General features: G+C 44.0%; 1 protein-coding gene across 1 annotated transcript in view; it reads left to right on the top strand.

The window, feature by feature from the left end:
- Positions 1-20,268, top strand: part of WWTR1 (WW domain containing transcription regulator 1) — a 134,445-nt gene that overhangs the window by 104,315 nt on the left and 9,862 nt on the right. The window contains exon 3 of the mRNA XM_073625922.1: positions 4,435-4,640. Coding sequence (XP_073482023.1) covers positions 4,435-4,640 — 206 coding nt within the window. The remainder of the gene's footprint in view (positions 1-4,434; positions 4,641-20,268) is intronic.

The following is a 20,268-nucleotide window of genomic DNA, read 5'->3' as shown; positions in this document are numbered from 1 at the left end:
CTCCTCATCTGTATAACACCTCCTGTCTGCCAGCCGGGGCCTTTTATTATTTAATGTAACAAGAAGCCAAAGTACAGGTTTTTGTCCAGTCCTACATTGTCACTACATTGTTCATAGGCTATGGCCTTCTCTTGGTATATGAGCAGAGGTACATATAAATATAGATGGATTATTTGCTATGGTATAATTATATAAACTCATAGATGATACAGTTGTTGATTGAGCTATACTTTTTTTTTAGATAGGATAGGAAAGTGTTATGATATCTGCCATATTTCAGTTCCTCGTTGTTCCCCTATATGGAATTCTATTACAGTCCTAGCTAATGGTGGTCATACATGCATAGATTTCTAATCTAATAGATCCCATCCATGCTAAATTGGGAGGATTGAGGAAGCTCTGCTGACAGCTGGGTGGTATCAACCAAGCCACCTAAAGCTCAGATTTTGGCTGATTCAGCAGGAATGGCTGAATTGCCAGCTTAAAGTAGTAGTTGGGTGTTTAAAAAAAAAAAAAAGATTTACCCCTGCAAGGCAATGTTATAATGTACTGGTATGCATTGTGTACTAGCACATTATGAAATACCTTAAAATTAAGCCCTCCAGCACCGTGCTGTCACCACTAACAGGGCTTCCATCTTCACAAGTCTTCCTTTCCGGGGTTCGTGGGCCCTAGCCGTTTGACAGGCCGAGCCTCGATGACGTTACTCTGGAGTCACAGCCACAGCACAGGGCTCTGAAAGAGTATGCCATTCCTTCAGGATTCTAACATACTATTATTCTCAATGTACACATTCCAGTAGAAATGGCTGTGTATGTATATGGGTTCTGCACTATCGGCTGGAGCCAAAGGCAATCAGAGTTAAAGAATGTCGCCAGCACACCGCAGATTTCCAAAATGGGTCCAAAGCAGCGGCGGCTGGTCCATGAGGGGCGCCGCCCACCTAATCTCCATTCGGGGCGCCAGAGGCATGGATTTCTATGGGGTTTTTTTTGTGAAGCACATGATTAGAGCCTGAGGCTCTAATTGGCTTCAAAAAGTTCAGGATCAGGGCGCAGAGCACTGCACCCTGAGCTCACCCACTTGTGAATGTTGATTTGCTATTGTCTTCCTGCTTCTCCTCCCGACCAATGAGGACAGGAAGTGGGTCCTAAGACCGTATTTGCCAGGAGGAGAAACGACCTGATTGGCCGGGAAGTGAAGCCGGGGGAGCCGCCAAAGCCGCCCGTGACCTGGATGGGGTAAGTGCGGTGCTGGCGGGTGAGCGGGCAGGTGAGTGGGGGGAGTGAGGTTGTTTTTTTGTTTTTTTTTTTTGCCGCCCCCCCCCCCCCCCCCCAAAAAAAAAAAATAGAGCACCAGCCACCCCTGGTCCAAAGCTTTAATCAGCAATCACATCATTACAGCAGAAGAACCATTTTGGAACCTCACAGGTCCCCTTCATCAGGCATGGGGGTCCTGCGAGGCTCCAAAACATTGCTTCCACTGTAGTGAGGGATCACTGATTAAAGCTTTGGACCCATTATGGCAGTGGTTCTCAACTTCTGTTCTCAGGACCCACTAACAGGCCAGATTTTAAGTATTAACTTGGGGAGATGTAGACTAGAATACTGCAATCAATGAGCAGCAAATGATATCACCTGTGATGTATTTCAGTTATCTTGCAAACCTGGCCTGTTAGTGGGCCCTGAGGACAGGAGTTGAGAACTACTGCATTATGGGGATCTGTGGTGTGCTGGAGACAGTCTTTCACTCTGCCGTTCCTTCAGATCACATGCTCCGATGACGTCATCGGCTGCTGCTGCTCACTGGAATATCTCCTAAAAAATGCACATTTATGAGATATTCATCTGGCTTATGATAAGCTTACCTGTAGGTAAAAGTACCAGAAACAAGTTTACTACTACTTTTAATGTGATGAGCAAAATAAGTTGCAAAAGTAAGTCTCTCTAATGAGGACACATGCAGTAGTAAAAAATACTTTTATTAGTCACATGATGAAGGGTTGCAACTTCTGCTTGGTTTACCACTGGGGAAAATCGAACCACTTGATGTCCCTGTGGCAGTGGTCACCACGATCGGACGTTCTAGCCTGTCCCCACTCTATCCAAAACAAAAAGTTTGGCTAGAGTTCCACTTTAACATATTAAGGCATGTTTGGGCATCAGCGGGCACTCCCTGCTCTAGTTGTAGCTGAGGGAGAATTAAGAATGCCATTGGAAAAATCCAACACAGCTGATTAACCACCACCCTTAATAATTATTCTGTGAATGTGGACTGCTCAGATCACAAGGTGACCATAGACATTCCGAAATTGGCAGAGTTGTTCCTTGGTCATCTGATATCTATGGGTTTGGAAAATAAGACGTGTCACCAGAACAGGAATAGTGGGGAAGTCTTCAAATTGGGGAACTTCTTCTAGGGACAGCTAGCTGTTTTGGGGAAGGGGGATCCTGTTGTTTCTTTAAGACAGGAAGTGAAGAGAAATCTCTAAATTGGGTCAAGGATGATAAAAAAAAACTGACACGGGTTATAACCACTCTACTCTATCCAAAATAAATAATTAAAAAAGTTAAAGTAATACTTTACTAAGAGAAGTAAGTAGAATTCCAATGCTGGCCTACTTCTCTGGGCACCTGACTGTTCAAATGTTTTTAAGCCACAAATCTGGAACAAACATGCAGCAATTTAAGCAAAAGTTAAGTCAGACTACCTGATTAGCATGCTTGTTTAAAGTCGGTGACTGGAGGAACTGAAGCCCTTTAATCAGTGTGGTAGCTAGGCAACTAGAATTGTTTAGAAGGCACGGTCAGCAATGGCAACCTGCATGTTTCTCTTAGTGCAGGTCTCATTTAAGGATGCCCTACATTTGAACTTTCCATATGTTGTACTTTTTTTTTGCTTCTTCTCTCCATGCTGTAGTTTAAATATCTGGACACTCCCAAAGATAAAGTTTCAATTAGAAGAGAAATATGTGGCTTGGATTAGCTGAGGATCAAGTAGTATGCATCAGGGGTGGGTGGCCTGGGGACACATGTAGTGTTTCCTCACTGACTCTAACAAGACTATTTTTTTTTTAAAGATATGTTTTATTAAATTTTAAATGTCATATACAAAAAGAGAAAAAAAAAACACACAAAAACCCCACAAAAAAACTGAAAAAAAGGGTACAAAACTACAATGTACAGTGGATTGTACAGGTCACAAATAAATGTCATAAATACATTGAGTTTCAGTAATGAGTTTATGCCATGTGTGTATAGCAGGAGGGGATGTTACTTTCCAGGATAGTAAAATATATATATGTTTTGCAAACATACTTAGAGACCGGTAAATCACCACAACAAATAATTCTTAGGATGTTGGATATTTGGATGGCCCAATGCTATAAAAAGGAAGGAAGGAAACAATTTCCGACCTAACAAGACATAATTTGATCACTGCAAGGGAACTTTACCTAGCTGCCTTATTCTGTTCATTACCATTTAATTTACCATAACTGTCTTTCATACTAAGCCTGTTAAAATTGTAGCTTTATTTGTAGGTGTTCTACAGCCTTAGAAATATGTAAACACCCTTTGTATAAGCATATTCTTTACTTCCAGAGCTCTGTATGTTACTAAACCTTCATTATCGTCCATTTGGAGATATATATAATCTCCAACCCGTAGACCAGGGGTAGGCAACCCCAGCACTTCAGCTGTGGTCAAACTACAAATCCCATCATGTCTCTGCCTCTAGGAGTCATGCCTGTGATTGTCAGGGTCTTGCAGTGTCTCACAGGACTTGCAGTTTCACCACAGCTGGAGGGCCAAGGTTGCCTATCCTTGAAGTAGACCATTGGTCATGCAAAAACGCTTGCTGTTTGACAGGCACCTAGCCAGACATGAACAATTAAATTATATGGTACAGTTTTGAGTGAAGTCTGTGAGTTTACGCAATTACTTTCTTGCACTTTAATAGCATAATAGCTCCATTCCTCCTGGCAGGCCTTATTTGAATTTATGGCAGGAAACATTATTCACTAGCCCGAGATTTCATCAGGGATGGATGACACCAGCAGTTTGCATGAATATGAACCAGATATGTTAATTGCCATTTTTGAGGGCATGTCTACAATCTCTGGGTGAGACCTCTTTACCAGGCTACTGGAGATTGCACCAAACTCATGGATAATAAAACTCGCACAGAATCCATCAAAACTTCTTAACCTGATTGCGTTAATTTACAATTTGATAAGTTAAGTACAGCATTTTGGTTAGTCGAACCTTTGAGGATCAATGAGATAGTTCACTATGAAAATAACATTTATGCTGATATATCCAGTGTTTGCTTGACATAAAAGAGACCATGTTATCGCATATACACTTTTTCATTATTATTGGACTTTATTGTTGGACTTTATTATTGGACTTACCCATCTTCCTTCTCTTCTAGTAATGAATCACCAGCATCAGCAACAAATGACTTCTAGCCCAGCCATGTCCCAACAGACTCACCCCTCCCAAAGTCATCAAGCAGCATTGATCAATCTGCCCAATGCACTCACTGCCCAGCAGCAGCAGCAACAGAAGCTTAGACTTCAGAGGATCCAGATGGAAAGAGAACGGATCAGAATGCGACAAGAAGAGCTGATGAGACAGGTGATAACACATAGGAACATAATGACTGTTCATTTTTTCTAAGACATCTTTTTTTTAGTGTGACATTCCCATCAGCTCTGCTACACTTTAAAGCGGAGTTCCGCTTAAAAAAAAAAAGAGGGTATCCGCTCCCCCCCAAAAAATGACATGCCAAATGTGATATGTCGGGGGGTTACCTTCCCTTAAAGCGGAAGTTCCATTTTTGGGTGGAACTCCACTTTAACACTGAACTCTGCCTCTCGCCATCAAAATTCTACCTGCCCCTCTGCACATGATGAATAAAGGTTGCATTGATTCCAATCATGTAATATTTTTCTCAGCGTCTATAGCATTCCCCTAAATAACCTCTTCTCACTTTGTGGCCAACACATCCCTTAATAAATGTGTGACTTGCAGGTCATGCGATCGTGACTTGCAGGTCATGCGATCGTGATTTGCAGGTCATGTGATCGTGACTTGCAGGTCATGTGATCATGCTGTCACATAACATGTGCACTCCAAAGGTTGTCAGAAGTGAAGCAGCTTGTATGATATAAGCTGTGTTGCCACTAGGACACCTGCCTTATTATTCATTTATGAGTTGTATGGACCAGCTAGGCCAGTACTGAACATAACGTATACTAGTCACCTGGATTTGTGATTTAGGGGAGAGAGATAAGTACTCAATTGTCCTCATTTTAGTTAATACTGTTTCCTTTTAATCAATTTTACTAACATTTTCAACAATTTCTGGGTGACTTTTTGTTCTGCTTCTCACTGCAGACATTCCTGTAGTGTGAGTCATGTGTGCAAAGATGGGAATTGTCAATGTAATTTACAACTTTTCAAGCTCACCAAACAGAGATACTTAAGTTAAGTGCGGACAGATGCACTTTTGTTTGTGTTCTCACTCTGCTATATAAATACATATACACAGATCCAGGCTCTTGGATGGACTGTATGCATGAGATAATGTAATGTTATGTTATGACAAAAAGCCTTTTGCATTCAGTGCAACATTTCTGTCTAAAAGGGGCTTTTGTGGGGAGGGGACACAGCCTAAAGCTAGTTATACACCTTATACACAAGCGTGGAAGCATAAATCTCCCCTGCTGTGCTGTTGTATTCTGACAGCAGGCACCCCCCCCCCCCCCCGGTCAGAATACACTGATCATTGCTGCAGCTATTGGCTACAGTGGCTGGCTGATTGCTCTTTTTCCAGCAGATTCACTCAACAGAAGCTGGTCTAATGATCAATTTCTGTTGAAGAGAGAGAGGTACACGCGGATTGAAATTCAGCCGATTCCTGCTGACCCGGCCAAATTGCGATCCATGTATACCCAGCTTTACAGTACTGTGGTTTTACTGCAGTTAAAAGAGAAATAATTGTTTTATTTTTTCACAAAGCAAGGTCCATAAAGGAATAGATAAGCGAGTTTGGGGTGGAGGAACTTGACTGGCCTGCACAGAGTCCTGACCTCAATCCAATAGAACACCTTTGGGATCAATTAGAGCGGAGACTGCTAGCCAGGCCTTCTCGTCTTGACCTCACAAATGCGCTTCTGGAAGAATGGTCAAACATTCCCATAGACACAATCCTAAACCTTGTGGACAGCCTTCCCAGATGAGTTGAAGCTGTTATAGCTCCAAATGGTGGGCCAACTCAATATTGAACCCTATGGACTAAGACTGGGATGCCATTAAAGTTCATGTGCGTGTAAAGGCAGGCGTCCCAATACTTTGGGTAATATAGTGTATATCCAGCTTCTTTATCATCAACTTGGCAATATTATATTGTTATCAGTGGGAGCCTCATAGTTCTTAAATATTAATTATTCCATTTTTCAACATGACACATATAGAAAGTCAGATTGCACAGACTCCACTGCACGACATCTTACACAACTGTTAATAATCCTCCCCTGTAGCTCTTGCCTTTTATAAAACTCTAGGAAATATGTGGTCAACATCTCCAGTTTATAAAAGGTAGGGTACAGGTGAGATTTTTATCTAAGTGGAGGTTAATAGAAGCAAGATGTGTTTTTAAAATGCTCCTTATCTTTGCAGCACATCGATCCAAACAAATAGGTTTACACAGGTTTCCTCACCGCCAACCGCAGTGCTGCAGTAAAAATGGACACTCAAACTTAGTAATCAGCTGTAGGTAATTTAAGGCTGGCAATTGCCCGTTTTCTGTCTAATTAAAAATAATACCTGTTTTCAGGCATTATAGTTTAACCTGGCCAAATACGTAAAGACTTTTTTCATTCAGCCCAGTGTGCTGAATGAGAGAAATCTACAGGTTCTCCTATCCAGACTAAACAGTGTAGATGGACAAATCTCCTGCTGCCAGCTCTTTTATTCTGATAGCCGGCACCCCCAGCTGTTGGAATACCCAAACAGTGACTGCAGCTGATTTTTTTATGTCTGGCTCCTTCAATTCCCCAATCAAAGTTAGTGGAGCTGTGTGGCTCTGCTGACACCACCCAGCTTGACAAACTTTGATTGAGGAACTAAAGGAGCCAGACAGTAAAATCAGCTGCAGTCAACAGGTGCCGTCTGCCAGAAAATAAAATACCAGTGGGAAATTTGTCCATCCACGCTGTTAAGTGTGGCTGGAGGAATCTATGTATATTTCAGTGGGCTGAACAAGAAAAATATTTTTGTGTATGGCTAGTCTACCCAAAATTGACACAGACACTAATGCCGCGTACACACGACCGGACTTTCCGGCAAACTAGGTCCGACGGTCTTCCCGATGGACTTTCGGCAGAGGTCCAACGGACTTTCAGGACGAACGGACTTGGCCACACACGAACGGACTAAGTCCGGTCGAAAGTCTGTTCGTTTTGTACGCGATGACGTAAACGGGACAAAAAAAAGGAAGTTCAATAGCCAGCAGCCAATAGCTTCCCTTGCGTTGTATTTTGTCAGTCGGACCAGCACACAGATGAATGGTTTTCCCGATTTTTAGTCCGTCGGACAGATTTGAAACATGTTCTATTTCTAGGTCTGTCGGATTTTTTCCCCAAAAAATGATTGGACAAGCTCACACATGATCGCATTGTCTGACGGACTAATCCTGTCCGCCCTAGTTTGCCGGAAAGTTCGGTCGTGTGTACGCAGCATGACAATCTACAAAGAAAAGTGAAGCAACAAAGACATTGGTATCCATACAGCTAATCCAATTCTTTACTGAATTAAACGGATGAAACTTGCATGGTTGCTCATTTTTTTTTGCCCATGTTTTTGCAAATGAAGCCCTCCTTGTCCTGCCCCCAGCCTGTCAGGTTTCGCATAGACTTTAAGATGCTCTTGCTCACCTATAAGGCACTTCATGGCTTGGCACCCCATTATCTTACTTTTAATCAACTTACTTCCCCCAGTAACCTCCGCTCGTCAAATTCTGCTTTGCTGTGTTTCCTCTTACTCACCTACACACGATAGGAGACAGAGATTTCTCCTGCTATGTTCCAAAACTCTGCAATTCACTTCCAAAGAACATCAGAGAGTCATCTTCTCTAAACTCATTCAAATCAAATCAAATTTTTTTTTTTTTAGACAAGCTTTCACGTGTTTGTCCCTTTATTCCTTTCTTTAATCCTGTGTATTTCTTGTGTTTTCTTTGTAAAGCGATTTGAGAACCTACCTGTAAAGGCGCTATATAAAATCAAGTTAATTATTATAATGATAATAATAACAGTAGAGCCACAGAGTACAATTATAATTTCACTTCTTGCTTTCCCACCACCCTGTGTTCAGGTTTCTGTCTGGCTAGTAAAAATCAGATTAGTTAATAACACAAAAACACTACCTAGTACTAAATAAATAACTGGAGTTTCTGTATTCTTTGGCATGATTCAAAGTAGTTACTAAGAAAGTAAGGTAGCAATTTAAAAATCAATAATTACAAATGACTTCTGAAACGTGTTTGCTGCTTCAGATGTATTGCCTAATCCCCAATTGCCTAGTTGATGTGACTCATTCAGGGATTGTTTACAACAATCCCGCAGTGTAGGGAATAGCCAAGTAATCGCAAGTAATCCTCGACTTTGTCTAAATCAGGGGAAAAAGGGGATCGGGTCCCACAGTGAATTGGTTTAAGGGCTTGATAAAGCCTGGTACACACTATGAAGTTTTTTTTTTTTTTGTTCAACAATCGGTCCGTGTGTATGGGGCTTAAGGCTGATCTCACAATAACAGTTGCTATCAATCACGGGGCTAGGCATAAGTGGCCTTCTTTCTTAAAACAGTGTTCCAGCCGCAATATTTTTTTTTTTTAAGTCAGCAGCTACAAACACTGTAGCTGCTGACTTTTAATAAGGTCACTTACTTGTCCAGGAAGCCCACGATGTCCCCCCCGAGGCCATTGTACCGGGTGCAGGCACTGCCATTGCAACTAAAGAGCCTTCAGGCTTCACGGCTGGTTTCCTACTGCACATGCGCGAGTGGCGCGGTGCTTTCTGAATGGCCCCGTCGTCTTATGAAGGCAGAAAATGGCAGAGGGGGAGCAGGAGGAAATGACGCCCTGGGCCACAGCCAAGGTAGGACGGAAGTGCACTCAGTACTTCAGAAAAAGAAAAAAATTAGGTATTCAAAAACGAGTGGTAGAGGGGTGGTTTTTCCTTTAAGATAGAGTTGTAAAAGTGGGTGGAACTCCGCTTTAAATCCTCCTTTTTCACTGGTGCTACAGCCCAGAGTAGGCCTTGCATACCTTCAAGAGCCGCTGCCTCCATTTTCAGGTACAAGCTACTGTTTTCCGATATGAGCATCCTCTCTTTGCTACCCTCTTCAATCCTTTTCTTGTGTAACAGTTTAGTTTTCATTTTCTTTTAAACATCCTCCTCTGGGATTAGCCATAAAATTTTCTTGTAAAAGTTATTTTCATGCAGTCAGATGACCGACCCACTGGAGCCTGCTTAAACCAAAACTCCAGGCAAATGGCTAAATACACACCTAAATTACTTATACAGTTAAGCTGGCCATACATTGTGCAATTTTCCTATTCAATTTCCTTTAGGTTTATCTTCAAGTATGTAGTGCAAGGGCCTGCCTGATTGCATACAAATTGAAAGTGCTTAGGTTTGACCTCATATGATATGGGTTTGGTAAATCTAAAGGAAAATTGTATAACGTGTTGCTAGCCTTACTGTATGCATTACCAAAGGAATTGTATTCCATCAAGCCAGCACTGTTAAATACACATCCTTTCTGCAGCGTTTCCCTAGAATTTTTAGACGGAAAGACAATAGTACATACTGGCTAAAGTCAGAATGTTTCATTCTGTAGTTCAGTTGTTTTCTTTAACAAAACCTAAGCCATTTTAAGCCAAATAACAGTTTGGAGACTGATCACTAACGGCGAGGACAAATTAAAATACTTTCTTCTATACATTATAGACATTTATCAATAATCCCATTCCATTCCCATTCCCATTTTTTTCCTTTAGATTTACCAAAACAATATAATATGAGGTCAAACCTAAACACTTTCAATTTGTATGCAATCAGGCAGGCCCTTGTACTACATAGTTGGAGGTAAATCTAAAGGAAATCGAACAACAAAAGTTGTATAGTGTGTATCCAGCTTTAGACAACTTTTGTTATCTGATTTCCTTTAGGTTTACCAAAACCATGTAGTGCAAGGGCCTGCCTGATTGCATACAAATTTAAACTCTTATGCCGCGTACACACGGTCGGACTTTCCGGCATACTTGGTCCGGCGGACCAGAGTGTGCCGGACAATCCGCCCGTGTGTAGGCACCGGCGGACTTTTCCGGCGGACTTTTTCCCAAAAGCCCGCCGGACCTAGATTTGAAAAAAGTTTTAAATCTTTCTGCCGGACTCAGTTTCGGGCAGAAAGTTCGCTCGTGTGTGTGCTGGTCCGACGGAAAGCCCGCTCGTGTGTATGCTGGTCCGACGGACCAGATACGACACGAGGGCAGGGTATTGCATCTCGCGCTCGCTGCAATAGGAAAAACACATTTTCCTATTGCGGCGAGCGCGGGGCATACCAGGCCCTTAGGTCTGGTATGGATTATAAAGGGAACCCCCTACGCCGAAAAAACGGCGTGGGGTCCCCCCTAAAATCCATACCAGACCCCGATCCGAGCACGCAGCCTGGCCGGTCAGGAAAGGGGGTGGGGACGAGCGAGCGCCCCCCCCCTCCTGAACCGTACCAGGCCGCATGCCCTCAACATGGGGGGGTGGGTGCTTTGGGTGAGGGGGGCGCCCTGCGGGGCCCCCCACCCCAAAGCACCTTGTCCCCATGTTGATGAGGACAAGGGCCTCTTCCCGACAACCCTGGCCGTTGGTTGTCGGGGTCTGCGGGCGGGGGCTTATCGGAATCTGGGAGCCCCCTTTAATAAGGGGGCCCCCAGATCCCGGCCCCCCACCCTATGTGAATGAGTATTGGGTACATGGTACCCCTACCCATTCACCTAGGGAAAAAGTGTAATAAAACACACTACACAGGTTTTTAAAATATTTTATTAAACAGCTCCGGGGGGGGAGATCTTCCTCCGGCTTCGGGGGTCTTCTTCCGGCTTCGGGGGTCCCTGCGCTTCATCTTCTCCCGGCGTCCGGTTGGTTCTTCTCCCGGTGTTCCAGTTCTTCGGCCGGCTCCTCTGCTGTCTTCAGGTAGCTCTCTTGCCAGCAGAGGTCCGGACTCCTGGGCTTCTGGGCTTCTGGGCTTCTTCTCTTCTCTTCTCTTCTCCAGATGTTGACACGACGCTCTCTCCGGCTGGACTGCTCTCCGAGGGCTGCGTTGTGACTTATATAGGCGGAGACCCCGCCCCCTTTTGATGTCACAGTCCCTGGGCATGCTGGGACTGTGACGTTTTAGGGGGCGTGGTCAACATCACCCAGTGACCACGCCCCCTAAAACGTCACAGTCCCAGCATGCCCAGGGACTGTGACATCAAAAGGGGGCGGGGTCTCCGCCTATATAAGTCACAACGCAGCCCTCGGAGAGCAGTCCAGCCGGAGAGAGCGTCGTGTCAACATCTGGAGAAGAGAAGAGAAGAGAAGAAGCCCAGAAGCCCAGGAGTCCGGACCTCTGCTGGCAAGAGAGCTACCTGAAGACAGCAGAGGAGCCGGCCGAAGAACTGGAACACCGGGAGAAGAACCAACCAGACGCCGGGAGAAGATGAAGCGCAGGGACCCCCGAAGCCGGAAGAAGACCCCCGAAGCCGGAGGAAGATCTCCCCCCCCGGAGCTGTTTAATAAAATATTTTAAAAACCTGTGTAGTGTGTTTTATTACACTTTTTCCCTAGGTGAATGGGTAGGGGTACCATGTACCCCATACTCATTCACATAGGGTGGGGGGCCGGGATCTGGGGGCCCCCTTATTAAAGGGGGCTCCCAGATTCCGATAAGCCCCCGCCCGCAGACCCCGACAACCAACGGCCAGGGTTGTCGGGAAGAGGCCCTTGTCCTCATCAACATGGGGACAAGGTGCTTTGGGGTGGGGGGCCCCGCAGGGCGCCCCCCTCCCCCAAAGCACCCACCCCCCCATGTTGAGGGCATGCGGCCTGGTACGGTTCAGGAGGGGGGGGGGCGCTCGCTCGTCCCCACCCCCTTTCCTGACCGGCCAGGCTGCGTGCTCGGATCGGGGTCTGGTATGGATTTTAGGGGGGACCCCACGCCGTTTTTTCGGCGTAGGGGGTTCCCTTTATAATCCATACCAGACCTAAGGGCCTGGTATGCCCCGCGACGGGGCTCGCAAGGTGTCAATCTCGCCGATAAAAGCGGCAAGATTGACATCCTTTTCTAGTCCCGTCGCACCTGAGTCACGTTCAAAATGAACGGACTTGTCCGTGTGTGGGCAAGTCCGTTCATTCTGAAAGTCCGCCGTAACTCCGGCGAAAGTCCGTCGGAAAGACGGGCGGACTTAGCCCGCCGGAAAGTCCCGGCGTGTGTGGGCAAGTCCGTCCGTTTTAAAGTCCGGCGCACCTGGCGGACAAAGTCCGTCGGAAAGTGTGCCGGACCAAGTAGGATAGAAAGTCCGACCGTGTGTACGCGGCATAAGACTGCTTTCACACTGAGGCACTCTACAGGCGCTACAGTGCTAAAAATTGTGCCTGCATAGCACCTATAAAGAGCCTCTCCTGTCCGAGGGCTTTCACACTGGAGCAGTGCGCTTGCAGGACGGTAGAAAGACCTGCAAGCAGCATCTTTGCAGCGCTTTAGGAACAGTGTACACACCGCTCCTAAAGCGCCCCTGCCCATTGAAATCAATGGGGCAGCGCCGCTGCAGTGGCACTTTACCGGCGGTTTTAACCCTTTTTTGGCCGCTAGCGGGGGTTAAAAGTGCTCCGCTAGCGGCGCTTTACCGCCGACGCTGCCAACCCCTCGGTGTGAAAGAACCCTTAAGGTTTGACCTCATATTATATGGTTTTGGTAAATCTAAAGGAAAAAATCTAAAGAAAATTGTATAGTGTGTATCCAGCCTATGGATGGTTTCTAGTGATTCAGATAGACATGATTGGATTTAGACTAGGCGCCTACATCATTCTTGCCACCTTTGCTGGAATGCCATGCAGTCATAAGCAGCCTTGAAGCCAATAAAAAGATGAATTCCTGCCTGTTTTTTTAATTGTTTTCTGCATGATCAGGTTCACAGCACATATCTAGTTTAATATTAATACTGGTTATTGAGGCCAATGGTTAAATATGCATATTATAGTAACCAATATTCACAAAGGGAATGTTTTCTTCCATGAAAAGTCACAATAATAAAACTCATGACAGCTTTCAGACTCTCATCTAGGACTATTGGAATACAGAGCTCTTGATGTGATGACTTAATTGTAATAAGTACATTGTCCCCAAGTTAATCCTTCACTCCTGCCTTATTATCCTTAGTGTAACCTACGTCCATGGAATTGCTGAGTTAGTACTGTGGGCGGTTGCCAGGTAACAGGAATGAGGCGGAAGGGCCCGGGTGAGCGGCAGTGGAATTCCTTTGGCAGGTCTCCTCAATCTCTTTTTATCCTGACAGCAGTTACTGGACAGCTTTCCAACCACTCTAGACTTGACAGCTGCTGGGCTGAGAGCAGACACACCCAGATGAGAGAAAATAGCAGTTCCTGGGAGTTATCCTATCGGGGTTTGAGGTTTCTTAGGTGCAACCTAAACACCCATTTTGAAGGAGCTAATTAGCTTCTGTAAAAGTCAAAGTACAAAATGCTTTTGTCTATGGTGACCCAAATATTGACCATGGATTAACACTGGTCTACAGGACCAGAAGATTTCTGCAATTTAGAATGACCCCCTTCCTCAAAAGGACCTTTTGCTCTCTGGTCCTATCACCTGCATTGTATCCACTGTTAATGTACAGTGGAAGACCATACTGTTTACATGGACCTGTAGAATGCAGACATACAGAGGCTCTTGTAGACAATCATTATAGCAGTGTGTTACAGGTGCAGATGTGTTAGGTTTACAGGCTCAGCAACAGGTATAAATGAATGAGGAATCTGAACTCAAATTCCCTGAGTTCCCGAGAACTAGAGATCAAATAGCAGTACAACCCTTTTCTTGTAAGGATATAAAGCCCATACCGAGAGAGAAATGCAGGCTGCCATTGTTGACTTCTGCTTCTGAAAATTCTGGTTGCCTGGTTATCATGTTGATCTTTTGGTACTGAATCAGGCATGCAGATCATGGGTAATGGCTTAAAGCGGTTTTAAACCCAAATTTTCCCCTAAAATATAAACAAGGTTTATACTTAACATTGCTCAGAGCTGCCCTGAACCTCCCATTCTGGGGTCCCCTACTAGCGCTCTCTGCTCCTCCTCTTCTGAGTGTGCTACCATAGCAAGCTGCTTACTTATGCGGGCATGCTCCCAAGCTGGGTTGTATGTGTCCATAGACACACACAGTGTGGCTCGGCCTTGCCCCTCTCGCTCGCCTAACTGGTTTTGACTGAAAGCAAAAGGAGCCAATAGTGTGTCAGAGCCTCCAGTGAGACCAGGAAAAGGAGAGAAGAGCTGCAGCAGATGGGCACCATACTGGATCAAGCATAGACTCAGGTAAGTGTTGAAAGGGGGGCTGGGGGGAGCTTGTATTGAAAGGTTTTTATACTTTAATGCAGAAAATGCATTAAGGTGAAAAAACCTTTTGCCTTTAGAACCACTTTAATGTTCTATCTATATCCTTGTTTTGTTTCAGCGATGCTGAAAGTAATAAAGCCAAGCAACGAGCATTTTCAAATAATTTCAGAAAGGGTAGCCTACTTATTCTTGTCACAACAGGTTTCTTTTACACATGGAATAAAAAGTATAGGAAGCTATTGTGCATGCTTGAATATTATGTCTGAAAACAATGTCTATTGATGCATTACCAATAGGTCATTTTGCATTTGTCATTGTGTTAGTGCAAGCCTTTATTAGATTGTTCAGGTCACACAATGGCTACCTAGCTGACATAGCCTAATGCAGGCCATACATGGAGCAAATTTCTTCCCTGCAACCATGGCGTCCCCCCATCCTCCATTACATTTATCTTTTTTTGGGGGGGGATTGGGTAACTGATTTTGAAAGGTACCCGCTCCCCCACTTCTGGTCAGATCGCCACAGTGATCTGAGTGGAAGTTGCCCTCCCCTCCCATCACCCACAGCCTTCTGGGACACATAACAAGTCTCAGAAGACTGCGGGATCAAAAAGCACAGCGTGGCTTGTGCATGCGCAGTTGGAAGCCGGCTGTGAAGCCGCAAGTCTTCTCTGCCTATTTCTCATAGTGAAGATGCCGGCACCTGCACCCGAAGCCATTTGAAGAATCGGCTTGGGTGAGCACATCGCTGGATACAGGGGCAGGTAAGTGTCCTTATATTAAAAGTCAGCAGCTACAGTATTTGTAGCTCCATCACAATCAGATCCAAAATATGCACAGCATTCGATGAGCATTTTATATGGTCAATGTAAGCAATAAAAAAAAAAAAAAAAAATCGGACTATTTGTGGACTTAAATTGACCATACTGCTATAACATTTTACCAAAAATGATAAAAGTAATTGATTTATTTCTTTAAATTGTGAGATCTTGACAGCTGAGCTTGCTTGTCTGGTTTCATTGTTCATGCTTCCTGCAGTGTCCATTGTAATTCCTTGTATGTTCAATTATGACTTACCCAGGCTGTATAGTTTTGGGATCCATTGAATATCATAAATATGGCACTGCATAATAAATGTTAACATTCTGATTAGGGATGCCACCTGTCTAGGGTTCACCCGGACAGTCTGGGTTTTGAAAAACGTGTCTTCGTTTTAGTCTACCTGAAACCTGGACACATTCAGACAGGAATGTGGCTCGGAACAGGGCCTGACAGGAGGATGAGGGGGCACTATGTGTGCCACGTTACTATTCTTTTTGGAATGCCCAAAGCTGTCCCAGGTCTGTTACAATCCTATAGTGCATATTACCAAAAAAAAAAAAAAATTGCTGTGCGCCACTAAAGTGTCCGGGTTTGGCTTGAAGAAAAAGTGGCAACCCTGATTCAGATCCTGAGAAGTCTTTCAGCGTGCTGAAATGGTATGAGTTTAAATGATCAGTTGTTTTTCGAGAAAGCTGAGCATTTTTTTTGCTGCATTTAAAAAAAAAAAAAAAAAAGTGGTGGAATCGGGCACAGCAGATCTCAAATCTTTTTTTTGGTAACCCAATATCCACCATTTAAGGTCAGCAGCGTGACAGAGCTTACACCTAAATCCATGTTCATAAATGACCCCTGATATCTTTAATTTGCAGCGAGTAGAATTTGAAAGGCACTTCTACATGATGAAACAAAAATGAATCCCAGCTGCCACAGGGCCTAAAATAGAAGCTTAAAACATGTTTGAACTTGTAAAGACCCCTGGTGCATTTTTATCTAAGACACTCACAAAGAAAATCCAAGACGTTCCCTGAACCCGCTCGACTATATCGATCCTAAAGCTGCAGCATCAGGGACTATTAGAAGGAGCTAGCATGTGTATGAATCGTTTATTTACTGTAAATACATAATTATTCGGATTAAAGGTGTGTTATGTCACTGATGTCAGTTCAAAGGAGAAGACTGTAGCAGTGTTATAAAATACTTTCGATTATTGTGTATTCTCCTTCTGAGAAAATAGGTAAGATTATTTTGTGTGTGTGATGACTAGTTTTACAGTATTTTACCTATCATGCTTCATCAGACTTTTGAACGTGTATATAAAATGCTGTGTCTACACATGCTTGGAGAAATTAGAGGAACGCCCCATACATACAGCTTCATAATTATAGCGGTATTAAACCCAAAAGTAAACATTTTAGTATATTGCAGCTTACCAATTCTTAGATTTGATGGCTGTATTCATTTTCATTTTAGGCTTTTTTTCCTTTTATTTTATCTTCACCTGGTGGTCCTACCAGTAGGTCTGTTGTTTTTCAACAGAACAAGCTTTCCTGCAAATGTATCAGTTAAAGAGGTTGTAAACCTCCGGGGAAAAAACAAAAACGAAAACCTACAAGACAAAGACATAATGAGCTATGCATCACATACTAGCTCATTATGAAATGCTTACCTCCGAATGAAGTCCTGCAGTGCCACCCACACACTGCAGACATGGCCGACATCTTTCCTGGAGTTACTTCTGGGTTCGTGGGCTCCGGCGCTATGATTGGCCGGAGCCGCAATGACATCTCTCCCACACATGTTCACGGGAGCCGCCGGTCACAGCAAGGGCCCTTTAGAAACATCACGGGCGGGCCGTTTCTTCGGTGCTCATGCACCAATGACGTCGTCGGCAGCGTATATTGTAAATATCTCCTAAACTTGCACCGTTTAGGAGATATTTATGATATATGTTGCCGCCGACGTCATTGGCACATGCGTGCTGAAGAAACGGCCCGCCCGTGATGTTTCTAAAGGGCCCGCCCGTGATGTTTCTAAAGGGCCCGCCCGTGATGTTTCTAAAGGGCCCGCCCTTGATGTTTCTAAAGGGCCCTTGCTGTGACCGGCAGCTCCCGGTACATACAGTACCTACAGGTAAGCCTGATTATGGGCTTGCCTGTAGGTACAATTAAAGAGGAAGACTTTAGTTCCTCTTTAAGAGTGTTGAGACAAACCATTTACCACTGACAGGGGTGCTTATAATGATCAGCTTTTACGCCTAGTACACACCACTAGTTTTTTGGGGGTTTTTTGTTCAACCTAGCATGTTGAACGGAAAAAAAAACTGGCTCTGGTCGAAACCGCTGCACTAACAATCCAATGTTAGTAGAGCAATCTACCCTGCTGCCCCTCCTTGCCAAAACACTGCGGTCAGCGCTCTCAGCCATTGGCTGAGAGAGCTGATCGGCAGCCGGTCAGCTGCTGGTTCTACAGCCTGGCCGGCTTCTGTGGACCAGCTGCCATACACACGGGGTGAATGTCAGCCGGTTTCTATTGAACTGGCTGATGTTGCCTGACATATGGCCCATGTGTACTAGGCTTTGTTTATTTATGTAAAACCTTTATCCCAGAAGAAAAAAAAAACTCTTGCTGTATTTGCTTGTGTAACTACAATGTGAGCTGGAGTTTGGCCTTAATTTGTTAGTGTATCTAAATGTTCTAGTCCATCTAACACACGCCAGCAATGCTGCTGTCTGCTGTGGCCCTGTATTCCTTCATCCAGAGTGGGGACACTGTAATACAGTGGTGTGTTACTGTCCACATCACTAGGTAAAGACAGAGGGAAAAAAGCCTAAAAAAAAAAAAAAAAAAACGAATGCAGCCACTGCGTCTAGTAATTGTTAAGCTGCAAATAATTACATTTTTGATCCAGGCATAACTTGCAATGCTGCTCTAAGCTGAGACAAAGATCTCCCCGCCAGTTGCATGGAAGGGTGCAGACTCCTATGCACCATTCAGGGGTGTGGAAGCATCATCAGAGAAAGGAAGAGACCCCACTCACCGACCCAGTGTATGAATATGTGAAAGAGTGAGGCCTCAGCCGGTGGCACTTCAGCCATGGCCTCTGACATGTTTCACCCCGCACACCTCTGTGACCAAGCCCCGGTACGTGGGGCAAAACATGAGGCCACGCTCTTTCACATATTCATTCACTGGGTCAGTGAGTGGTGTTCCTTCCTTTCTCTGATAATATTACATTTTTTGTTTTGCGTTTAATACCACTTAAACCAAAAGCTACCCATACAGAGAAAAAAATGATGTCAGCTGACATAGCTTTGTGATTTTTCCATCCATGGTGGTAGCAAGTTCTGAAAGCCAGCTACCTATATCCTTCAAGTAATAATGGCAAACATCATTTGAGCAATCCTGGGCTGAATAGGCGGCACATATTTTTTTTTTTTTTTTTTTCCAGTCCAGTGAAGATTTGGGAAACTTGCACTACAGTTTCATCTACAAAAACCATTGCAAAATGACCAATATGTTAGCAAAACTAAATTTCACACAGGATGGAAAACATTCCTGCCACGTGATTGTTAAAAAAGAGAGTAGTGGGCAGTGAAGTCATCATCTGTTTAAAACCTATTACATCACAGGCATGTACAAACAAAATAAACAATTTCATGGAAAATGACTGAATTTCTCACATGGCAATTGTTGGGAGCATGGTTAAGATATTAGCTATAAAATACATTGTGTTCATAAGGTTGAATCGTGTCTGATGAAAAAAAAAATGACCATCTGTGGCCATCCTTTATACTGTAATGGGAGATCTGGGATGGGATCAGGTATGGGAGACTGCAGAGCTATGCATGAAGCTACACGCTTAGTAGAGAGACAAGGGGGGAGCAAGTCTAATACCATAATCATGTTTCAGCCTTCTAACCTTATTTTTTTAAAGGCCTTTATTAGCCTCTCAGCAGAGTGATACCAGCATCTGCCCTAGGAGGCTGCATTGGTGATTGTTGATTTTTAGACCTACACATACATAATAGGGTCAATTTAAGCCCAGTACACACTATAAGAAAATCAGGTGAACAATCATTGGGTTTTCCTCGATGTTTCACAGCAAGTCAAAACCGAGGATGGTACTAATTGTATGAAAATTCCTGAACAAAGGCTTTCTTTTTTGTTGGATTTGTTTATTATTTCTGATCATGCGCAGTCTTTCGAATCCAATTTTTCTCGTACGAAAACAGTACACTTTAAACGAATATTGTTAGTTCTGTTCGGGTACGAGAGAAATTTTGGATTTGCCCCTTCGGAAATTTTTGTTTGCAAAGTCTGAATCGAATGTCGAAAGTTGTGTACACACTATACAAAAATCGAACGATGGTTCCTTGTACAGAATTTTTCTTCCGATTTTCTCATAGTGTGTACCCCACTTTAGACAATAATCAAATAACCTGCCAGCATGACTTTGGAGTGTGGGAGGAGTTTGGAGTACCCAAAGGAAACCCATTTAAAGCACAGAGAGAACATTCAAAATCCATGCAGATAGTGTTTTGGCTGTAACTCAGGCCTAAAACCCCAGTTCTAAGCACTATGCCAATGTGCTGTTTATCTAACCTGACAGAGCAAGTGTTTCTCCCAAATGTCTCTATGCAGAGTTTTAAAAGACATAAGATAGCTGCCAGATCAAACGATTGTCATCTCATTTCTATGAGTAGCTTTAATATGACTGTTTGTGGTGATCCCCACATAATATACAGGTTTGGCTTGAGAGAATTAGAGACCACT

The sequence above is a fragment of the Aquarana catesbeiana genome, linkage group LG04 (genome assembly GCF_042186555.1).
Source record: "Aquarana catesbeiana isolate 2022-GZ linkage group LG04, ASM4218655v1, whole genome shotgun sequence".
Lineage (NCBI taxonomy): Eukaryota > Metazoa > Chordata > Amphibia > Anura > Ranidae > Aquarana > Aquarana catesbeiana.
The sequence above is the reverse complement of the archived record's forward strand: the minus strand, read 5'-3'. Positions and strand labels throughout refer to the sequence as shown.